Genomic DNA, 20377 nt, shown 5'->3' with positions numbered 1-20377 from the left:
AGGACAGTGAAAGCAACACGCACATTAGGTAGACTTTACAAGAGTTTTGAGTTGGTTATGTTTTGCAAAGGCAGTGAATGTCTGCTGTTCTGAGTATAGTCTGGCTTTGTGGAATCTGATGAGCAATTTAGCTCAGACAAGAAACAGAATATTGTGGTCAGATTAGATGCTGAAAGCTCTAAGGAATACAGCGCGCCTCCCTCTTTGTGTTTTTGGCCTAGATTCATTTCATTTCAAACAACGGCCATGTTGCACTAATTAGCCTTTCATACGAACGCCAGATACTTTAGAATGAGGTGTTATATTGAAATCTAGGGCTTAGTGATACATGATTTAGATGCACAATCCATTAGATCTTGTCGGGGGTTATGATAAATCTGAGAAGGCAAGAATTAAGGAGAAAAGATTTACAGAGATCAATACAATTTGAAACGTGTGTGTGTGGAGATTATACAAATGGAATAACATTATCTCATTATCAGATTTTAAATGGTAAAATATGGTTTGAAAATGACAATTTTGGTTAAATAAGCAATACATGCTTGCTGGATTAATAATTTCCCCAATATACAGAAATGCAAGTCAACTTTGTTGAAGGTTTTGTCCATTGAAACCCTATCATTAATTGAATAATCTGTATCCTGAATGAGTCGATCCTGATCGTGCACCTCATCATTGTGAATTCAGAGTATTGGATGGTTGGCAGTTATGTGTGCTTTGATTAGAGGTGTCCTCAAGGTCTTGAATGAATCTCAAAGCACACCTGCAGGGAGCGCGTAACACCGACATGAGTGAGGCTGCACATGTGGAACAAAACCTTTTTTAATTAACTCCAACCTCCTATCCGCTCAAGTCCCAGACAGCTGTTTGCCTGTGCTGAGCCAAAATCATTACAAATGCAAAATAACATGTTGTGTTTGCATCTGTTTTCAGTGCCAAAAGCAGTTTTGTTTCCCCTCATTATGGTGTCCCTGACTCAAACCACCTAAGCCTCTGGATGTTATTTACAGAAAGTCGAGGGACTACGAGTTACGGTAAAAGTCCCAATTTACTTTGTAATAATAATAATAAGGAAAAATAAGAATGGTGCTACAGCAAAAAAATACCCCAGTTGCATCCAATCACCCAGTGCCGTCTGTATCTTTACTACACATCCATGCTACTGCTGTACATCTTTGCTGGATCACATTTTTATGGTGGCAATGATTGCAACCGCAGCTAGGGTGCTGAAGAGTGGTTGTGTGAAGACCATATTCTGTTTCTATCCAGACTGCAATAAAACCACAGAAAAAGAAATTACCTTTGGTTTCAGAAATTGGGGAAAATGCTGCAATCCAAAGCCAGATATTGATTTTTTTGAACTGACATTCTGAACTCTGTGGAACTGAAACTTTGTTTAAAAAATAGCTTTGATCTGAAATGGCTTTCATTCAATGACATTGAATACATTCTTCACTTAAATAATGTAAACCATGAATTCATCCATGAATTGAAGCAGAGTCAACATCAAAGTATTCAAATTAAACACCATCCATCTGATCTCAATAGTGAAGACTCCATGAGTTTAGAGGGAATACTCTGCAATAACAAAGAAACTCCAGCTGAGGTCAGTGTTTGTTCACGGCACACTCTCTTTCACTGTCATCTAAAATCCCTATAGCTGCATTGTTAGCTGCACCGCTGCTTGGAAAGCACAGCTTTTGCTGTACAGATATACAGACTATGTATATATATATATATGGGTTCTGATGTGATGCATCTATCCTGCAGTCACTGGTGTGAATTCTACAATGTTTATTTCATCTGAAAAGCTCGGGGTATGTGATTTAAAGGGACAGTTCAGTTTTTTGAGGTGTACAGAGTCATTGTGTTGCGTACAGTAGACTCACTCAGGTTCACCACTCTTGAGCGTTTGGACGGGGAGACGGGAGATCACGATTTACTCCTTGTTTTGATGTAAATGAGGGACAGCAGAGAAAAATGTTGTTGTAGCCCTGTAAAAAATAAAAACAAGAAAAGAACGATTTTAACTGTTCCCAACATTTCAAATAGGTTGAGTGTCATCCGCCACACTAACACATATTCTGTTTTGCTGCACTTAGACATGTGCAAATGTGCTGAGAATGCCTCAGAACAGGGTTGTCTGACAAAATGGCAAACCTGTGAAAATATAAAACAATTTATCAAACCACAAGGGGCTGTCACATTACACGCACAAATGTGTTACTCTAAACAGAGACACACAACAGACATAATTAAGCACACAGAACAGTGAAGCCATTGCAATGCCCATCTGTTTCAACATGGATTTGTTGCCTTTTATGACATTTTAAAGGGAATTGATGATCGTAATTGTACACGCGTGACACAGGGATGGAAACATTGTCACAGGGCAGACAACCACTGGAAATGAGAATAGTGTGATCACATCAATACAAAGCGTAGATTGTGTTCCAGTTCTCCGGCATGCTTCTCGATACGATACGCAATACGTGGTCCGCGATATCAAAACATTGCAAGATCATATAGAGATGCATCACATTATCTGTCTGAATGAAGAAAAATGTGCAGGATTTCTCTATGTATTAACAACATAGAGAACAAAGTGCATAAAATCTATGTATTGAGCGTGCATATGTTGGCAGGAGGTTCGATATTCGCTGGATATTAGTTTTCGAAAGACATTTTCTCAATCAACAAATAGACATTTTCCCATTCTGATTGCTGTAGTAGTTGCCAATAGTGCACAGCTACTTACTACAGGTGAAGTTTTGTTGATATCTGCCATTATTGTGAAACGGTATGAAATTAAATAATTAAAATATTCACCAAATATCAACAAAAATATATTTTCTCATTACGATTGCTGTAGTAGTTGCCAATGGTAGACAGCTACTTAAAATGCAATTAAATACTACTACTACAGCATTTAGAATGAGAAAATATATTTTTGTTGATTTTTTTTGGGAACATTTTAAATCTTTAATTTCATACCGTTTAACAATAATGGCAGATATCAACAAAACTTCACCTGTAGTAAGTAGCTGTCCACCATTGGCAACTACTACAGCAATCGGAATGAAAAAATATCTGTATCATTTGTGTTGATTGAGAAAATGTCTTTCGAAAAACGAATATCCATCGAATATCAAACCTCCTGCTAACTTATGCACGCTATTCTCTCATTCATTCATTCATTCATTCATTCATTCATTTATTCAATTGAGCAGTGCCGTCACAAGAAAACATGAAGTGGCAGGGACTGTTTACTTCATCTGTGCATTTACAATATCGATATTATCGTATTGCGTGAGGAAGGACGACGATATATCACCAAATCGATATTTTTGACGCACCACTACTTTAGCTACAACAACAACAGCAGCAAAAATCTGAACTATCCCTTTAAATCTCATCCTAACAAAGAGAAAGTGAGACAGTTTCCATCAGCAGCAGCAGCAGCAACAACGGCGCACCGCGTCCCCTTTAAGACCGTTTCGGAATAATTAATGACGTCGAGCTGTAAACACGACTGACGCTCAGCTGCGTGGTCGAAGCATCCTCAGACCAGGAGCCAGAGACCTCTCAAGGTTCCAGTGTCAGTCCCCCCACCGACAGGAGCAGCGAAACACACCGACGACACAGCCCGCACTTCACATCGACTCTCATATGCAGTCTCCAAACCCCAGACGACGGTGCTGCATCTGTCCTACCAAGTGCCATGGCTAGAAAGACGGACATCCCCCCCTCCTCTTACTATGGTGAGTCGGTTCGTCTTTGTTGTAAACGCGGATATATTTACCCCCCCCCCCCCACACACACACACACACACAGCCCCCCCGTGACGCTGCATTTGTTTGTTTGTTTGTTTGTTTTTCCACACTGAATCATGTTTGACCCCCTCGTCGTCATTTACGGGGACCTTAGCTAGCTTCCGCCAAGTAGCATTTGAGAGGTTATTTAACGGTTGTCATCAAATGCGCAGTACCGCTGGGATGATGGTTTAAAGCGGTTATTAACGTTCGAATAGTTCATTAATCGAATGCATTGTGTGTTCTAATTCAGTCTTAAACAATGGACTGTGTTGCCACTGTTGAGTGTTTTTTGCCTTTTCATCTGCCTCCTTTTGTTTACCTGCTGTATTCTCCACTTTCCTCCTCTACATGAGGTTGACACATAGTTCCAGCATTAAGCATTAATAACACCTTAAGAGCTGCAGATGACTGTGGTTAATGAGTGATATGCTATTTTTTTTCTTTTGTGATCGTTCGATGAGGTTGAACAAATGTAAGAAAACAATTCTTCTCACAATGAACTAAATCTCAACATGATGTCATGAAATTCCTTTGTTGTAACAGCAGTCAGTCCACAAGGCAAAGATGCTCCAGTCTATCACAGCATCACAGCAGACAAAGGCCTTGTTTGGACTGTCAGGACAAAAACTCAGCCAGATTTGATCCAGATTGCAAATTATGTGTGGGGGGAAAAAAACAAAACAACAAATCTGATTAATCTAAATATGACTCAAACCACATTTGGAGTTTGTTTGAAATCTGGTTTCTGACTCCTCAAATCACATTTCTAATGATCTTTTTGCATTACCTTCGTTGTGACACACAACAATGTCCGAAGTACAGCACCACGCACAGTAAAGCCAGTCAGGTCTAATGCATGGAACATTTCAATATATAAATAATCTGTTCTGCACTGCAACTTGACAGGGCAATTTTATTTTTGGAGAGCAGGATGATGGACATCAATTTTTCCTGTGTATGTCATGTTTGAACGCCACACATCACAAACGTGGGTGTGCCTACATTGTTTCCAAAGCAACCCGTGCAGAAAAAAATAATCTGATTTGCCTGTAGTTTGAACATAGCCAGGGAGGAGCAGCAGAGATAACAATTTAGATTGAACACTGTTTTTCCTGAAAACAATTTTCAGGATAACTTACTGCAGTGGTAACCAACCCATTTCTCCAGGCTCTCGTGTTGTTGCTTGTATAAATTGAGCGTGCTTTGCAAAAATCAAAAACAACAGCAGCAGCATGGAACAATTAATGGTCACCCATTCCTTTCCCAAGTGTACCACTGAGCTAAGATAACCTTTGCATACCAGAAAGCACGCACTTCTATTTTGTTTAGATTGCAACTTAAACTCCCAAACTTAAAATACACACTCCATAAAAGCCTTATTTTGAGGCTCCGAAAATCCATTTTTTAAGCATGTTTTAAATGTTTACAAATATAATTATGGGTAGTATATTAACTTTCCGCAGATAAACTGTCCTAAATGTTATGCACTGGAACTCTAACTAAACTTTAACTGTTGATACTTAAAATCAAATAACACATTAAATACATTTACATACACTTCCGTGGATATCGCAAAGAATTTGCTAATATTTTAGAAGCACATTTCTCGCACACTGTTTGAGAACCTCTTACTGACTGACTAATCTTCTTAAGCCTCAGCAATGACCCCATGCTGTGATGTAGTACATTTGTCACTGGGATCAAATATGCAGTAATGGTAGATTATCCTCTGTTTTAATAGTTGTTGTTGTTGTTGTTTTTTTAAAGTGGTGGGATAAGAAGTCTAATACCTTTGATTCTTTTTTTCGATTGCTTCTTCTTTTGAACTGGCTCAGAGTGAGCCACATCTTTGGTTTACTCCTGTGATACATTTGTGTTGTGTTTTGCATTGTTGTGCTCTCAATAGGTGTCTGTTAATATCATCAAGTCTGAAGTCCACTTTAATGATTATAATTGCAATCTTGTAATGTCACACGACATGAGAAAAATGATGTACTAAGTGGTACTAATACACTCAGATAATGTGATCGGGATTCAAGCTACAACTGTATCAGTCAGCCCAGAGTCGGACTCAAACTGGTGGTCTGTCTGCCTGGTGCTCCATAGTTCCCACCCAGAAATAGTAAAATAAGCCAGTACACAGAATAGGACAGCGAGAAAATCGTTGTGAAATTTAGCCTAATGCATTTTTTTTGGACTGAGGAGGAGACTGATTTTATCCTCTATCATCTTAAATAATTTGACATTTTTAAGTTAATGAATCGCGGGAAGACTCAGAATGATGCTGGACATGCTAACAAATGCCTGCATTGCTAAACTACAAATCGCCTGATACTATCAAGCTGAAAGGTGTTGGTTTTTTGCCCCCTTGCGGAGTGGAGGCTGCTAACACACTTATTGTTGAATGAATGGATTTCCCACCAATACTTGTATACTGGGACAAGGGCAGCTGTCCAGTTGAATATTACAGTCTACTACAAATGTGCATGGAATCTGTCTCCATGTGGCATGTTTGTTATACAGAGATATGACATTTTTGGACAAAATTTCTGTCTATTAACCTCAGTAATAATTTGTTTATAGAAGCTATAAAATCCTTTTTTACCAGATGCTATGAAACAAAAAGTCACATAGTCTGGTGATTGTCTTCAGTTTTTTTTTTTAGAGTTGATGCCAATAATTCTAACGTAGCCAATAGTATTTTGTTGTATATATAATAATCCTCTATTTGATAACTCAAAGCCTTGTATTTTACAGGTGAATGAAAGGTTGTGGGTTCAATTACATGCCGATGTGCCCATAGGCAATACTCTTTGAGTGGTCAGGACTAGAAAAGTACAGAACATTTAACATTTTTAGAAATGTAATTCTATGAAATATCGTCACTGCAAGGTTATTGTGGGAAGCACGCTGTAATCTGTCTAAGCTTAGGTGTAAGGCAGAAACCAGTATTGTTACAAATGCTCTATATTGTAATATTTACAGCTGATACGTCAGAGACGTCAGTCACAGAGGCTTGATAAAGTAGATACAGTGGCTTTGTTGCCTGAGAGTTTCACAGGCTTTGTGGAGTTTGCTCCTGGCAGCTTGTGATGGGGAAAGCTACTGTGTGTCTCAGTTATTCCCTCACACGCTGACCTCCCCTGTGTCCCATAGATCTCATGACTCCAGCACTGCGCCAGTCAAAACTGCAACCTGTCAGCTATAGCTGTGTTTCCCTGCCCCCCCTGCAGACATGTAGCTCACCAGTGGGGCCTTGAAACACTCCATGATCCAGCTGGTTCTTTTACAGTATGCCACAAACGTGACGTTGGTTTATGTCGCATAAAGTGTTGTAGGCAAACGGCCCAGGGTGGAGTGTAACATAATATGTACAGTATGTGTGCCTAATTATACTATTTATATATTTCATCACATTTTGCTTCAGCCCTTCTAGTACTCTCCAAAGAATCTCACAGAATATGGGAAGACAATTTAATTAAGGAACATAATTTTTGCCTTAACAGTGTCCAGTGACTGAGCTAATGCAACACGCCACAGAGTTATAGTGCCCCCCTGTGTTTAGGTCAGCTGCTTTTTGCTACTGGCTCCCTGTTGTTTTTTTCCATTAGATTTTTGGGCAGAAGAGCAAATTGGAGTATTTTGCTTTGTGAAAAAAGCAAAAGACAAATTGTCCCGGAGGACACCCTGCCGGGTCGTGTTGTCAGCCTACATTGGCAGCTAAAGGCTTCACACTCAGCATTTGTCGAAATGCAGACTATATGTGCAATGCACAGTAAAGAAAATCACCTTTGTAGTTGCTGACTGTGAATCTCTGATTGTCTAACTTTGGGTGGATGGTGCTGTCCAATCAATTATTTCCAAGCCAGCTGGTTGCAAGACATCAGTAAATCGAGATATAGAAAAGGGTTTCTTTCTAAACCACATTGCTATGGCACATAGTGGAAAAGGGACATATGTGGCCCTGCGATGGACTGGCAACTTGTCCAGGGCGGACCCCACCCCACATTTTGCCCTATGACAGCTGGGATTGGTTCCAGCCCCATGCGACCCTCATGTGGAGGAGGAAGTGGTAGACAGTGAATGAATGAATGAATGTAATTAGGAAAACAGTGGAAGGGGTAGTAGCACATGAAGAAATTTTACTGAAACAAGTGATAGCAGGTAGACCAACAATCTTCCCTCTCTGCCCCCCTCCCTTGTTCACATCCACTTGCTCTACATCCCTGATTGATGTGCATGAGGCTGGTATATTATATAGGATTTTCTAACTCTGTTGCAAATGTGTTTAGTGGGCTTACACTTCTTCTCAAATCTTCAGTCTGTTAGAAAACTAGTAAAGGAAAAAAAAACCTCATCATTCTCTGAAAGGTTTGTAACAATTTAGATATGAGATCCTTTCACTATAGAAAACGGTGACTCGGGCACACTGTTAATTATCAAATTTCTCGCATGGGTGGCTCCACCTATGCACTGCATTTTTTATACCGAGTCAATGTAGAGTCTTGGCAAAAAAGCAGAGAGTGTGTTTTAGAATCAAATGCTCACAGCCTCGTCCTCTGAAATGGCAGTCGAGGAAGGCTGTGGTTTAAACGGCACCTAAGACCTTGTGCTATTGTAAGTGTCACTGTCCTCTGCAAATATGCATTTAAAATGAGCAAAAGAGCCGTGCTCACACGTATCTTGTTACACATTTTAATAGTGTGCGTGGCATACGACTCTGTATTGTAGACTGTTGGTTTGCATGTGCTCATTATTTTTTAACATGGTTAGGTTCTTTTGCTTTTATATTATTCACAGTAGTGATAGGGTGGGTCTGTGATTAACCTCTGCACAGAAGCGATGGATAGGTTGTGAAAATGGGACATTTAGTTATAAAAAGGCTTCGTAGGTGACAGTTTGTTCATGATTTAAGAGTAAAATGACATTGACTATTGAGTGTGTTCAATTATGCAGCTAGGTATACAACAGTTTTCAGTCATGTGACTCCCATCAGACCTAGACTACAATAAAACCCAAAACAAGATGGCAACTCGCATTGGAAACAATATTGAACTGGAGTCTGTGCTTGTTAATTTCCCATCACTTCAAAATAACGAACATTTAAGTCTCTCGACAGCCACAGAAAAACAGAGGGATGAATAAAAACCTCACATTTGAGGCATTTGCAATTTAATTTTACTGCTCCTGCAGTCACAGTGCAAGCACTTAAAACAACGTAGTGTCTGCCTCAGCTCAACTTGGTGATGTCTACATGGATCTTATCTACATATCTTCATCTACATATATCACAGGATGTGAGCGGACCATCTGAAAACATTGGCTATTACTGTGGGGTGTCTGTCCTGCATAATGATAATTCTGGAATCTGTAAAAGACTCACACAGGATGTCTTAAGTTTGACACAACTAATTTGCCTGAGAGAAAGAAGTTGGCAAACAACTGAACAAAATAGAAACCTGAAATGTTTTATTCAACACAGGCCAGTCCCAAGTTATATATGGGGACCTACTATTTACAGTTCTGCTCACAGTACATGTCAAGAGAAGAGCACATTTGTTCACAACATTCATGACCATTTCCGTCACACTTGATATTATTTACTTACTTATTTCTCTTCTTGTTCGCTGGAGTGTGTGATAAGACTGAGGGAAGCCAGTCTGAGGAGAATGGGTCATCAGATTTGGCACCTAAAATTAAATAATATGACTGTTATGACAACATACTAACAAATGTAAGGTTCATATTGCTAATCTCCTTTTTAAATATGACTATTATCAGCATTATCAGTATCATTGCACATAAACACACAGGACATCACGTTCAAATGGAAACAATCTAATAAACAACATTTCAGGCTAAAGGCAAGCCAAACTCCATTGTAACGTTAGTGTAGTTTTATTGAGCTACAAAGCTTATTTGCTAATAGCATCACTTGCTGTTTCTCTAGTCATTTATCTTAGTCTTTGGAGTTGTCAGACGACTACATTAACATGAGATTAAAATACAGTGATTAAAAGAGCGCCATAATTGCATGCACTTACATTTGATAAAATGGTCGCTGCAAAGACGTGTGCAATTCGATGGTCACCGTCACTGTGTTCCTTCCCCAGGGTCAGAGACGCGTCTAATGGCATTGATAAACAATCTTTGTCACTGAATTGTCTTTAATGGATGGGTCCTGTAAAAGCATAACCCAGTTATATCTGCTCATTGATTAGTGCCTCCGATGTAGCAACAACTGTACAGAATGTTGATTTAAAAAAAACATAGGAGTATCTTGGTTGTGAATGCTGTACTAGGAAGCTGTTTTGCCCTCCATGAGGTGCTCCTAAAGGAATGTGACATCTTGTGAAAACCATCAATACAACACAAAACCAGATCAGTGAGAAAACCACTGTCAAGAATATTTATGGTGGAGTGCTTCAAAGAATCAATAAACTATCCGTATCACGCCATGGACTATTGCGATATTTAATTGGTGTGTATTGCACACACGGATATCAAGATGTGGCCACTTATTTTTAAATCTTTATAAATCCAGGCCAAAGCTGCTAGAGCCTGTCACTGAGTCCTATTTCACAGGAACACGGGGCTGCCACTGACATGCCTGGGGGATCCCACTGAAGTAACCAAGGTCACAAAGCCTCAGCCACAACACTGCTATTTCTCCACTCAGAACAGCAGGATAGCTGTCAGTGACTGACACTCTGAGATGCTAACTCCCCTCCTGGGGGGGTGGATCCAAGCCCGGGTCGCTCATTCTCAGCATTTTAGGGGATGTCAGCTAGTGCTACTACCATTTGAAAATATGTGCAGCAAGTACCATTCATGCACTAATAGGTGTTACCCCAGTGGTATATCTAAGCCAGTTGTGCCAAGTACACTGTCCTGGACCATCTGCTAATAGTTGAGAGGATCCCAAGTGGCTGTGCTAAGTAAAGCTAAACTAGAGATCTGTATGTTGGTTATGTCTCAATAAGGAGGCAAAGTACGGTAAAGGTTGTGTGGTTCTCCAGGGAAGGAAACTATGAGCAAGACAGAAAATAATCCTGGAGTTAGGAGGGCAGTAGAGAAAAGGCAGAGACGGGGAGGGTGGTACTGCCACATGGAGCATGATTATGTGCATTAACGCTCCACATTTTCTAATATTATAAAGGAAGTGGGCCATCTGGAGCTTTTACCTCCTTGTATTCTTCAAGAAAATGATTCCAATAGGTCTTGTTTTTCCATTGCATGCAGGGGTGTGTGGAAAACTTAGAAATGATCATGATGCAGCCACCCCCACCCCTCTCTTTCTGTGGGTGTGTGTGAGACAGGTCTCAGGGTTAGTGGAACATAAGAGCTGCCTAATTTAAGTGAAGTTTTGCCAATAAATCTCTGCCCACCACCACTCGCCCAGAGCCTGCATAATCTTGATTGTGAACCTTTACTCCACGGACAACCACATGACCTTTTGTAGTCTTTTATTGTACCACAGCTTTGCTGGTCCCATTATCTTCAAAACAATGGTCCAGTTTTGTTACCATTGTCATGTATCCAAAGCTGATATTGCAGGAGGCACCAGAATACTGCAAGTTTTTAAATACAGAGTAGAGGAAAACTCAAAGGCCCAAAGCAATGTTACTGATGTTGTTTCTCCCCACGGATTGACAGAAGCTAGTGTTTTCATCAAATATGAATGAATATACTGTACACAGCAGTCAGACTTACATACTCTGCCTACCCTGCTGAGCAACATCATTATTCAGAATTTTGAACATTTAGTTTTCTCCTTTTTATTTATTTGTCCTCTCTAAGACCAGCATAGCTTTGACAGGAGTGCAGTCAGCACTTCACTCTCTCCAGGTCTTGGAAATATTTATGAATCCACAGAGTAAAAACAACAAAAAATGGCCCCACTCACTCAACCCATGTAAAGCACCTGCAGTGTTTTGAGCTGTTTGCCTGTCCACGGTATGAAAGAAGCCTGTGTTGGACAGTGGAGCTTTGGGACACTGGTGTCTGTGTCTGCCCACGTTTATGTGTCTGTGTACTGGATGTACATAGACGGGCTGAGACATGTGGGTAAGGGGGGGCTGTAGTTGTAGGGAGGGAATGGAAAAGGGCAAGAAAAAGTTTTCACTGGAAGGTACACTGTACTTTATATTTATTATTGCTACACATTACATTTGAGAGTTGTGCTCCTAATGTAAAACATATGTCAAAATATTCCATTCTAAAATTATGTACTTACATTTGTAGACATGGAGCAGTTTTGTAAAAGCAAATCACATTTAACTTGCTTGTCTTTGCCTCTCCTCCAGTTTGGGTTGATGGATACCAATTATCTCTGGATAACGCTATTCTCCTTTTCACCCTAAAACAGTGTATTTTGTTATCCTTTTATTATCAGTGCTCATGTACTAATTACTATCACGTTTTGTCCTTCATTTTACCCATTCTTCTTTGACATCAGTTGCAGATTTTCATTTAGACTTCTTCTGATGTTGCTGTCAGCTGGGATTGCAGATGGGATCTATCTCGACTTATTTTGCTCCTTGTCCACCACTGTGTCCTCTTGGTTAGCTAGCAGCTAATTCCCAGCATGTAACTTGAAATCTCTCAGGATTTTCAGGACCAGATGGGACACTAATCCATACATGGCATACATATTCCTGTACCTGTACCCACCAATGTGGTGCTGCCTCTCAATCTATGCTGCTCCAGCCTCTGTGCTGCAATTTTTTTTAGAGACATCTTGGGTTCTGTCTGCTGTTGTAGACTCCTGTCAGCCCATGGCCAAGTCGAAGGGAATGGGCCTTGTCACTGGTTCAAATCCCAGAACAGTTCAAGAGCTGGGGTGCTACTGAGCAAGGTACCAACTCCCATTGCTCCCCGTGCACTGATAAGTGCTGACCACTGCTCCTGTGTTTGCTTTGTATGTGTCCACTACTGGTGTGTAAAAAATGATTGGTTAAATCAGTTTGGTATGTGCAAATAAAAGTAATTATAATTTACTATGGATTGTGTTCCAAGGGCATGTTATTGTGTTGCTATGCTCATTGCCTCTGTATTGTCCTTCATGACAGTCTTTTTCCAGCCAGTGTTGAGATTTTTTAATGGCTGCCACTTTCTCTTTTTGCCAATGATACATCCCATTGAGGCACTGTGTTGCTGTCCCTGAGATGCCCCTCTGTTTTCTGCTGCCTGAGGCATTCTCTTTGCTCTATTCCTGACAGAAAAATCATGCATTGAAGTCTAACGTTGAGATAGCGGCCTATCAGAGATTCAGAGTGTGTAATATGTAGTTATATAAAGCCACCTGTTCATGGAAAGTTGTATCTTCCCAAATTGCAAAATAAGGTGATTTACTGCTTTTCTGAATTTTCATTGAAGAATTATCACTTCATTCTGGATTGTCATAACTGGATCTCCTCCAGCACAGACACTCTGGGGATGATTCTTCAATCGATCAGTCAATCTCAGCACATTCTTCTTCTTAAGTCACATGGACTTAAAACTAAAACCTGAATAGAAACGTACATTGATAGTAGAATTTTTAAGACGTCACAGCCTTGATTTAGAATGTTAGGTACTCATCATTGTAAAGTGATCCATAGATCTTGTTGCTTTCGTAGACTTGATTTAAATACAAACAATACAAGAGTGAAGATTACTGCTTAAGACACTTGTCTAATCCTGACGTGTAATCCCTCACCCCAAAGAACCTCATTGCTTTTGATCATTTGATTATCAACCTCATTTTTGTGTTTTTAATCTTTAAGTCACAGTGGAGACATGGTGTCATTATCCAATGCTACATCAATAGAGGAGACGAGCAGTCAGTGGAGCTGACAGATTACACTAACTGTCCCAGTGTAGCATGCCTGCCAGGCTTTTTCCAAATGATGTTGACTGCAGACCCCGATTCAACCTGACCATTGCCAGCATCACACGTCCAGCTCACCAGCCTCATCTCTAGCACTGCAGTGCAGTCTAAACAGCTGTCATCTAATGCAGAGTTCGGTGGCCTGGGATCACAACTGATTTTTACCTCTCTCTTATCCCATTGCTGAAATCTGTTATGTGGGTCAGAATTAAACTACCTCAGCCCAGTGGAAACTGTCACATCGATGCCATAACTATGAACACGAGCTAAAGCTAAATTTAGCTTGCTCACTTGAATGTTATTGTGGCAGACGAGTGAAGAGTTATATAATCCTCTTCAGTTTTTTGGTGTGTGGGGCTGATATTTCCAACTGTTGTAGAGATTGAAGGCTATCCTGACACAATCATGTTCTATTTCCCAGTGTCATATTCTATCATTTGTCTTATATTGTTATTTGGATTTATCCAACATAATGACCGCACCATTTGTGTCATTTGTGTGTTGGACATCTTGCTGGAGGCTGATCAAGAAACCACTGACATGGTTGAAAAAAAAGCCGCTCCGCATGATACTCACTGCACCACAATCTGTCCTCTCACCACCAGCTCTCTTTGATGTCATTGTGATTCAGCTTGCTCTCGCCATATGGACCAACCTACTTTTACCACTCTGCTCCTCCACCATAGAGACACGTGTGGTATGATCATTCACACGACCTATGGTGATCAATTAAATTGCTTTTATTTAAAAATAACATATATTCTGCTTGAATTGGGCAAAGTCTAGTAGCCACCTATGTTTTCACACTTGCCCTCAGCACCCACCTCTAATGTGAGATAATGTGACATAACCCACTGACCATGAAGCTGTAGCAACAACAAATAGACCGACATGTCTGTGCATTTTGTGCAGATTTATATGGACCTCAAATTAGTGCCACTGTATGGTGCTGTCCTCTTATCACATGTTAAAACTGAAATGTTTGACACTGACTGATTTGACTCATCTGAGCTTTTTAGTGGAAGTTGGTCATATATCATCATCATCATATAAAAAATTAACCGTCTGAAGATTGGATGATGGATTGTATACATTTGGTTCATTTGTGTTTCAGCTGTGCTCTCAACAGTGTAGACAATTTTAAATGGATATCCTCTTACTGTATATTCAATGTCAGTGCCATACAAATGCTGCAGTGAGCACCTGCTGTGACGATCTCTTCAGTTGCAAGTCATTAGAGTGTGGAGCTGAGGGGGAGGGGTTGTTGTTGTGTTGTCCATCTCAGCTGATTGGCCATGATCAGGTTGATGATCTGGCCAGTTTCTCTCTTTCTCGCCCTCCTTCCCTCCCAGACGCTCCTCATCCCATTCACACCTTTACTACACCACTGATTAACTGATCTAATAATGTATAATAACTTTTCTATAAATAAGTATAAATACATCAGTTGAATAATGGAGACTGATATGAACCGGTACTGTGTTGTATTTACATATCAATACGGATTGTCGTACCTGATTTTCGTATTCCCGTAGCAGCCTCAGCATTAAAACCACTGGAAGCTCAGCTTCAACTGTTCTCTATGGGATGACACAAAAAAGGTTTGTTTTACTGCGGTGAGCTTAACGGTAATTGGGCAAATATTGCAAAATCCTAACTTCCAGGTAAGCTCAGCTTCCACAACAGTGGATGGGGGGGATCCGGGGTGTGCCATGGCGGACACAGGGCTTCTGCATTGTGATTGGAGGAAGTGTCAGATAGGCAGAACCAGTTTTTGATTGACAGTGTTTGCCTCCTTCCTGTGTGGATTTTGCAAGGGAAGTTTATGGACAAGTAGCTGGTCGTTGTGTGTTATTTGCACGATGATATAGCCCATTTTTACACTATAAATAAAAACACTGTAGCATTTCAGTGTCACATAATTATGGAGTGTTATACTTATGTATGTTAGCATTTATGTATAAATAACTGGGCCTGACATTAGCTTCCCCTGTTTCAAAGACCAGCAGCTGCAACTTGTGCAGACGGTCAAAAGAAATAAAGGACAAAAGTAAAGCAATGGTTAAAAGGACTTAATGTTTGAAACATACATCCACCATAATGCTCAGCCATCTGCAATTTGCAGCTTGTATGAGTTAACAGAAACAGAGACGTGATTTTCCCACTCACTCATATACAAGTAGTGTCTGGTCCTGCCAACGATTGTTGCTGACTGTGCAGCTTAAGGACACCTGCTGGGTTTGCTGTTTTCCCAACATTATTTTGCTGTTGGCATCTCTATCCTTCAGAACTCCTCTGCTGTGCAAGAGGAACAAAAGCAGGCGAATGGTTCAGAGAATCTTGGACATGAAGGAGAAAAATGGTGAAAGCAAGTACAGTAAGCTGTCAGAGCACGGAGGGTCTGTGGATGTTAAAATATTTACAAGCCAGTGATTTTCATGCATTTACAAGTAAAATGTGTGAAACAGCCTGGTTTAATACCTTCATGCAGAAAAATCAGCCGTTGAAACCTTTTTTTTCCCCACATCATCTAGCAATTTCACCAATGCGAGACTATTGTCAGTCAAGGTAATTAACTCACTCACTTAGGGATGCATAGTGTGTAAGAAGCTGCTGCTGAATCAGTGAGATTTCAAGGAGAAGAGACAGGGGAAGATTTTTTTTTGGGGGGGATGTGTCTGTTCTACAGATGATGGCAGCAACTGCTGCCAGTCGACATCATCCAACTCCACTGTGTCCCAGGCTGTATGTCACCACGATATATAACATATAGGTACTAGTTTATGATTTACTAGTATATTGATATTTTATCTCAGCAGAAATTATTTTATTAAGTGGTTGATTTTTTACACTTATTTATCCTGCACTCTTTTTCCACCAAACAGACAAATATCAGCTTTTAGCAATTACATTTAATCAACAACTTTATATTTCTTAATACCCTGTAGTTGGTTAAACCCAATATACAGTATATTTAAATATGTGTGTATTTAAACAATATTTTTAATAGTTATTTTTCAATTTAAAGCGGTTTGGGTGATTTAAATGTTTTTAAAGCTCCCATAGAGTGGTCCTATCGCACATATGTGAGTTATTGGGGTGTATTTACATACATTAACTTGTTTTTATGGTCAAAAACCTCCTATTTGCTGAAAATGAGCCGAGAGAAATATCTCCTCACTGAAGCTCTCGTCAGCTGAAATCTCACCTCCAGACGACAGACTGTGATTGGCCAGCCAACGACAGCTTTCCCAACTTGTGATTGGCCAATACCTGGAAGTAACTACTCAGCACACCAGCTCTCAGAAGCGCAGCTCCCCCCTCTGGAATGGTGGATGTACTGCTACTCATTTTCAAAACATTGTTTTAACAATGTTTAAAAATCGCTTTGTCACGACTCCCCGTTGCAGTCCCTTTTACGCCTTTGACCCAGAGGCGGACCCAGAGTCAGACACTGTCGCAAGTGAAACACCTCCACAACGACCGTTCTTCTTCTTCTGTGGTACAATGTACCCGTGCCCGGAGCAGGAGGATCTGCTGTTCCAGGCTTTTTCAGAGATCTCGCTGAGCCCGAGAATACAATAAAACTCAGCGTTTCCAGCTGTGGCTGAACTGTTTGTTTCGAAACTTTAGGGCTTCAAAAACGAGGTAATGACGCAGATACACACCAAAAAAACAGCGTTAATTGGAACTTCCGGTCTATGGGAGCTTTAAACTCTCTACTCTTGTTTTGATTAAAACTGCTTCCATCATATCATGTGAAGTTACTTTTCTTGGTCTATTTTATCTCCCTCCTCCTCCATTGCTGGAGTGTATTTCTCACTCACTCAGTTGTTCACACATGGAGCTGCTGCTATGTTTTACACAGGGTTTGATCATGCCAGTTTTAGGTTTTAATACTGGAACAGGAAACGGGAAGTGTTGTTTTGGTGGTATGTGTGACAGATTGGGACTTTGCAATATACTGTGTTGGGAGATAATTGTCTGTTTATGTGGCACGTGAGGAACAGAAGAGAGCTCTCAAGCCAAGAAAACCATTGTGGTTCACTCTGCGTGGCGGCGGCTGTAATCATAATCCCGACCTGAAAATGAAACAAGACAGACATTAAGTAATGCAGACACTCAGACATCCAGTGTGGCCTGAATTTACTAATATGATTTGCTGCATGTTGTCACATGGGAATTGACAGAGCATGCAATTGGTCTGCATTTCCTGGACCTCATGTGCTGTAAAGGCTAGAAAAGCTATGGTAAGTTAGAATACAAATGCTCCATCAAAATGTCACAATTATCAGCACTGGCAACACAGATGCACTGAGCATTGACGTCATTGACCCGCTCCGTGGAAGCATGGCAAGCTCAAACATCAGTGAAGGAGAGTGCCTTCCTCCAGAGTTAAATTCACTGCAGTAGCTTCTGTTTATGAATGTTCTGTATCAGGGATCGATTAAGGTCCATCTTATCTAACCTCACATATCTACCACTTCATTGCAGAGTGGTCTAGAAAACATGACATTTTCTGTTGATGATGATGATGATGCATGCCAAAAGGTATTTGTGCTTGTGTGCAGTCGGATGCAAGAAACTGTCAAACCTGATCTGTATTTATTGATTTGAACAGTGTGGCAGGTAATCTGAACATACCCTGTGGCTTTTGTGTTTGTTGCCTGAGTCCTTGATAGGTTTTGTTTTCTGAACGTGAGCTTTTAGCATTTAACGCTACAATGTTTTCAGCATTGTCAACCTCTTCGAACAACAGAAAGGCTGCTGCTGCTGCCAGTCTGCCCAGCACACGTTTACAATTACAACATTTTACAGTACATTAAAGGTCACATAGAGTGGTCCTGTTGCACATAAATGTTAGTTATGGAGGTCTACTTACATATATTAACTTGTTTTTATGGTCAAAAAACTCCTAGTTGCTGTAACCTAGCCGATAGAAATCCTCTTTTCTGACAGTGTTTTTCTGCTGCGAGATTTCAGAGTGAACTTTCACCCCCAGAAGACAGAGTCTTGTGATTGGCCAGTACTATCCAGCGCATCCGTTCTCAGAAGCGCAGCGCCCCCCTCTGGAACGGCGGATGCACTGCTCCTCATTATCAAAACATTGTTTTAACAGTGTTTAGAAATAGCTTCTTCACGACTCCCCACCGCAGTCCCTTTTATGACTTTAAACCGGAGTCAGACCCAGAGTCAGAAGACACTGTTGCTCGTGAAACACCTCCACAACGGACGTTATTCTTCTTCTGCGGTTCAATGTACGTAACCGGATGTGCCCGGACTACCGCCCGGAGCAGGACAATCGGTTGTTCAGGAGAACCGCTGCTTACGTAACTATTACGGGATTTTCAGTGATCTCGTTGAGCCCCGAGATTACAATAAAACACAACGTTCTCAGCAATGGCTGAACTGTTTGTTTCGAACCGTCAGGCTTCATAAACAAGGTAATGACGCAGATACACACCAAAAAAAACAGCGATAATAGGAACTTCCGGTCTAGCTCCGCTTTAAGAACAAGGACGACCCTTCTCGCCATCCCGTGTGCGTCGTCCAATGCACTCATTCCTCACAGTTTGAGAAGCTGTTGCATCCCTTGGGTATGGCAGAGATGGGAAATCAGCCCACTGCTGCCCCTACACCTGCTTCAATCTGGGAAATATTACACTGCATGTGTGACTATGTGTGATATTACACTGCATGTGTGATTGTTGCCAGGAATTTCCTCAGGAATTTGTTGTAATTAATTGCGATAGAGAGACATTTGAGCACTTAAAAATAGTCAATGTTGAATGCAAATGTGTGTGCTCACACCTACAAGTAGAGTCAGAATCAGAGTTTGCCCCTTTAGTGACTGATGGTGTTTGCAACTGTGTTTCTGTATTTATTCGGCTGGGTCAAATGGGGAATCCTCACTGTGACCCAGATAAGTTGTTTTACTCTAGAGTTATTAAAATGATAAATGATGTTTCCATATTAGGAACATTGTTGTGGCTTTTATCATCTCTCTTCCATCCAGTCCTGCACTGTGAAATAACCTACTTTGTCCTGGCCAGTTGGCTGGCACAGCAGGTTAAATTGTGTGAGACTTGTGTATGGTGTCTGTCAGTGTAATAAAAAAGGATGTTCATAAATGTTTAGATATTTTATTCCTTGTGTCCCCTTTGTTTAACTTTGATGTAAATTATACTCTTCAACAAAGCAAAAAACATCTTCTCCCCTACTCTGCTAGTGAAGCGGATCATAGTTGGTACAGTCTGGTGCTTTGTCGTGCATATGCTTATTAGTGAATTTCACAGGCCAGTTTGTAAGAATTAGTGACATCTAATGGTAGGGAGTAGTAAAGACTGCAGATAATAACTAACAGAGGACTTCTCTGGACACACAAGTGCACACACCAGAAAGGATGTCACTCTTCTTTGTTTGTGTAGGAAGCTTCTGCTTCAACATACATACAGTACATACTTATTTAATACATACACTTACATAATTATTATTCAGGGTACAGAAATAAAACTCTTATGCAAACATAGTGAGTACATTCAGATTCTGCCAATAACCCCTTCTCAACGTTACACACCGATAATAATGTCTGTCATTATTTTTGCTTGTTTTACAGGTGAGCCACGCAAGTTTGACCCAAACTTCAGAGGACCTGTCCATGAGAGGTACTGTAAATACTCAACATCAATAC

General features: G+C 40.5%; 1 protein-coding gene across 1 annotated transcript in view; it reads left to right on the top strand.

Moving 5' to 3' along the window:
- Nucleotides 1-3721: 3721 nt before the first annotated feature.
- The window catches only part of slc44a5b (solute carrier family 44 member 5b), a gene marked incomplete at both ends in the record, with an annotated part of 32354 nt that continues 15698 nt past the window's right edge, over nt 3722-20377 (top strand). The window contains 2 exons of the mRNA XM_083887875.1: nt 3722-3761; nt 20303-20351. Coding sequence (XP_083744001.1) covers nt 3722-3761; nt 20303-20351 — 89 coding nt within the window. The remainder of the gene's footprint in view (nt 3762-20302; nt 20352-20377) is intronic.

Source organism: Microchirus variegatus (genome assembly GCF_963457635.1).
Source record: "Microchirus variegatus genome assembly, chromosome: 4".
Lineage (NCBI taxonomy): Eukaryota > Metazoa > Chordata > Actinopteri > Pleuronectiformes > Soleidae > Microchirus > Microchirus variegatus.
The sequence above is the reverse complement of the archived record's forward strand: the minus strand, read 5'-3'. Positions and strand labels throughout refer to the sequence as shown.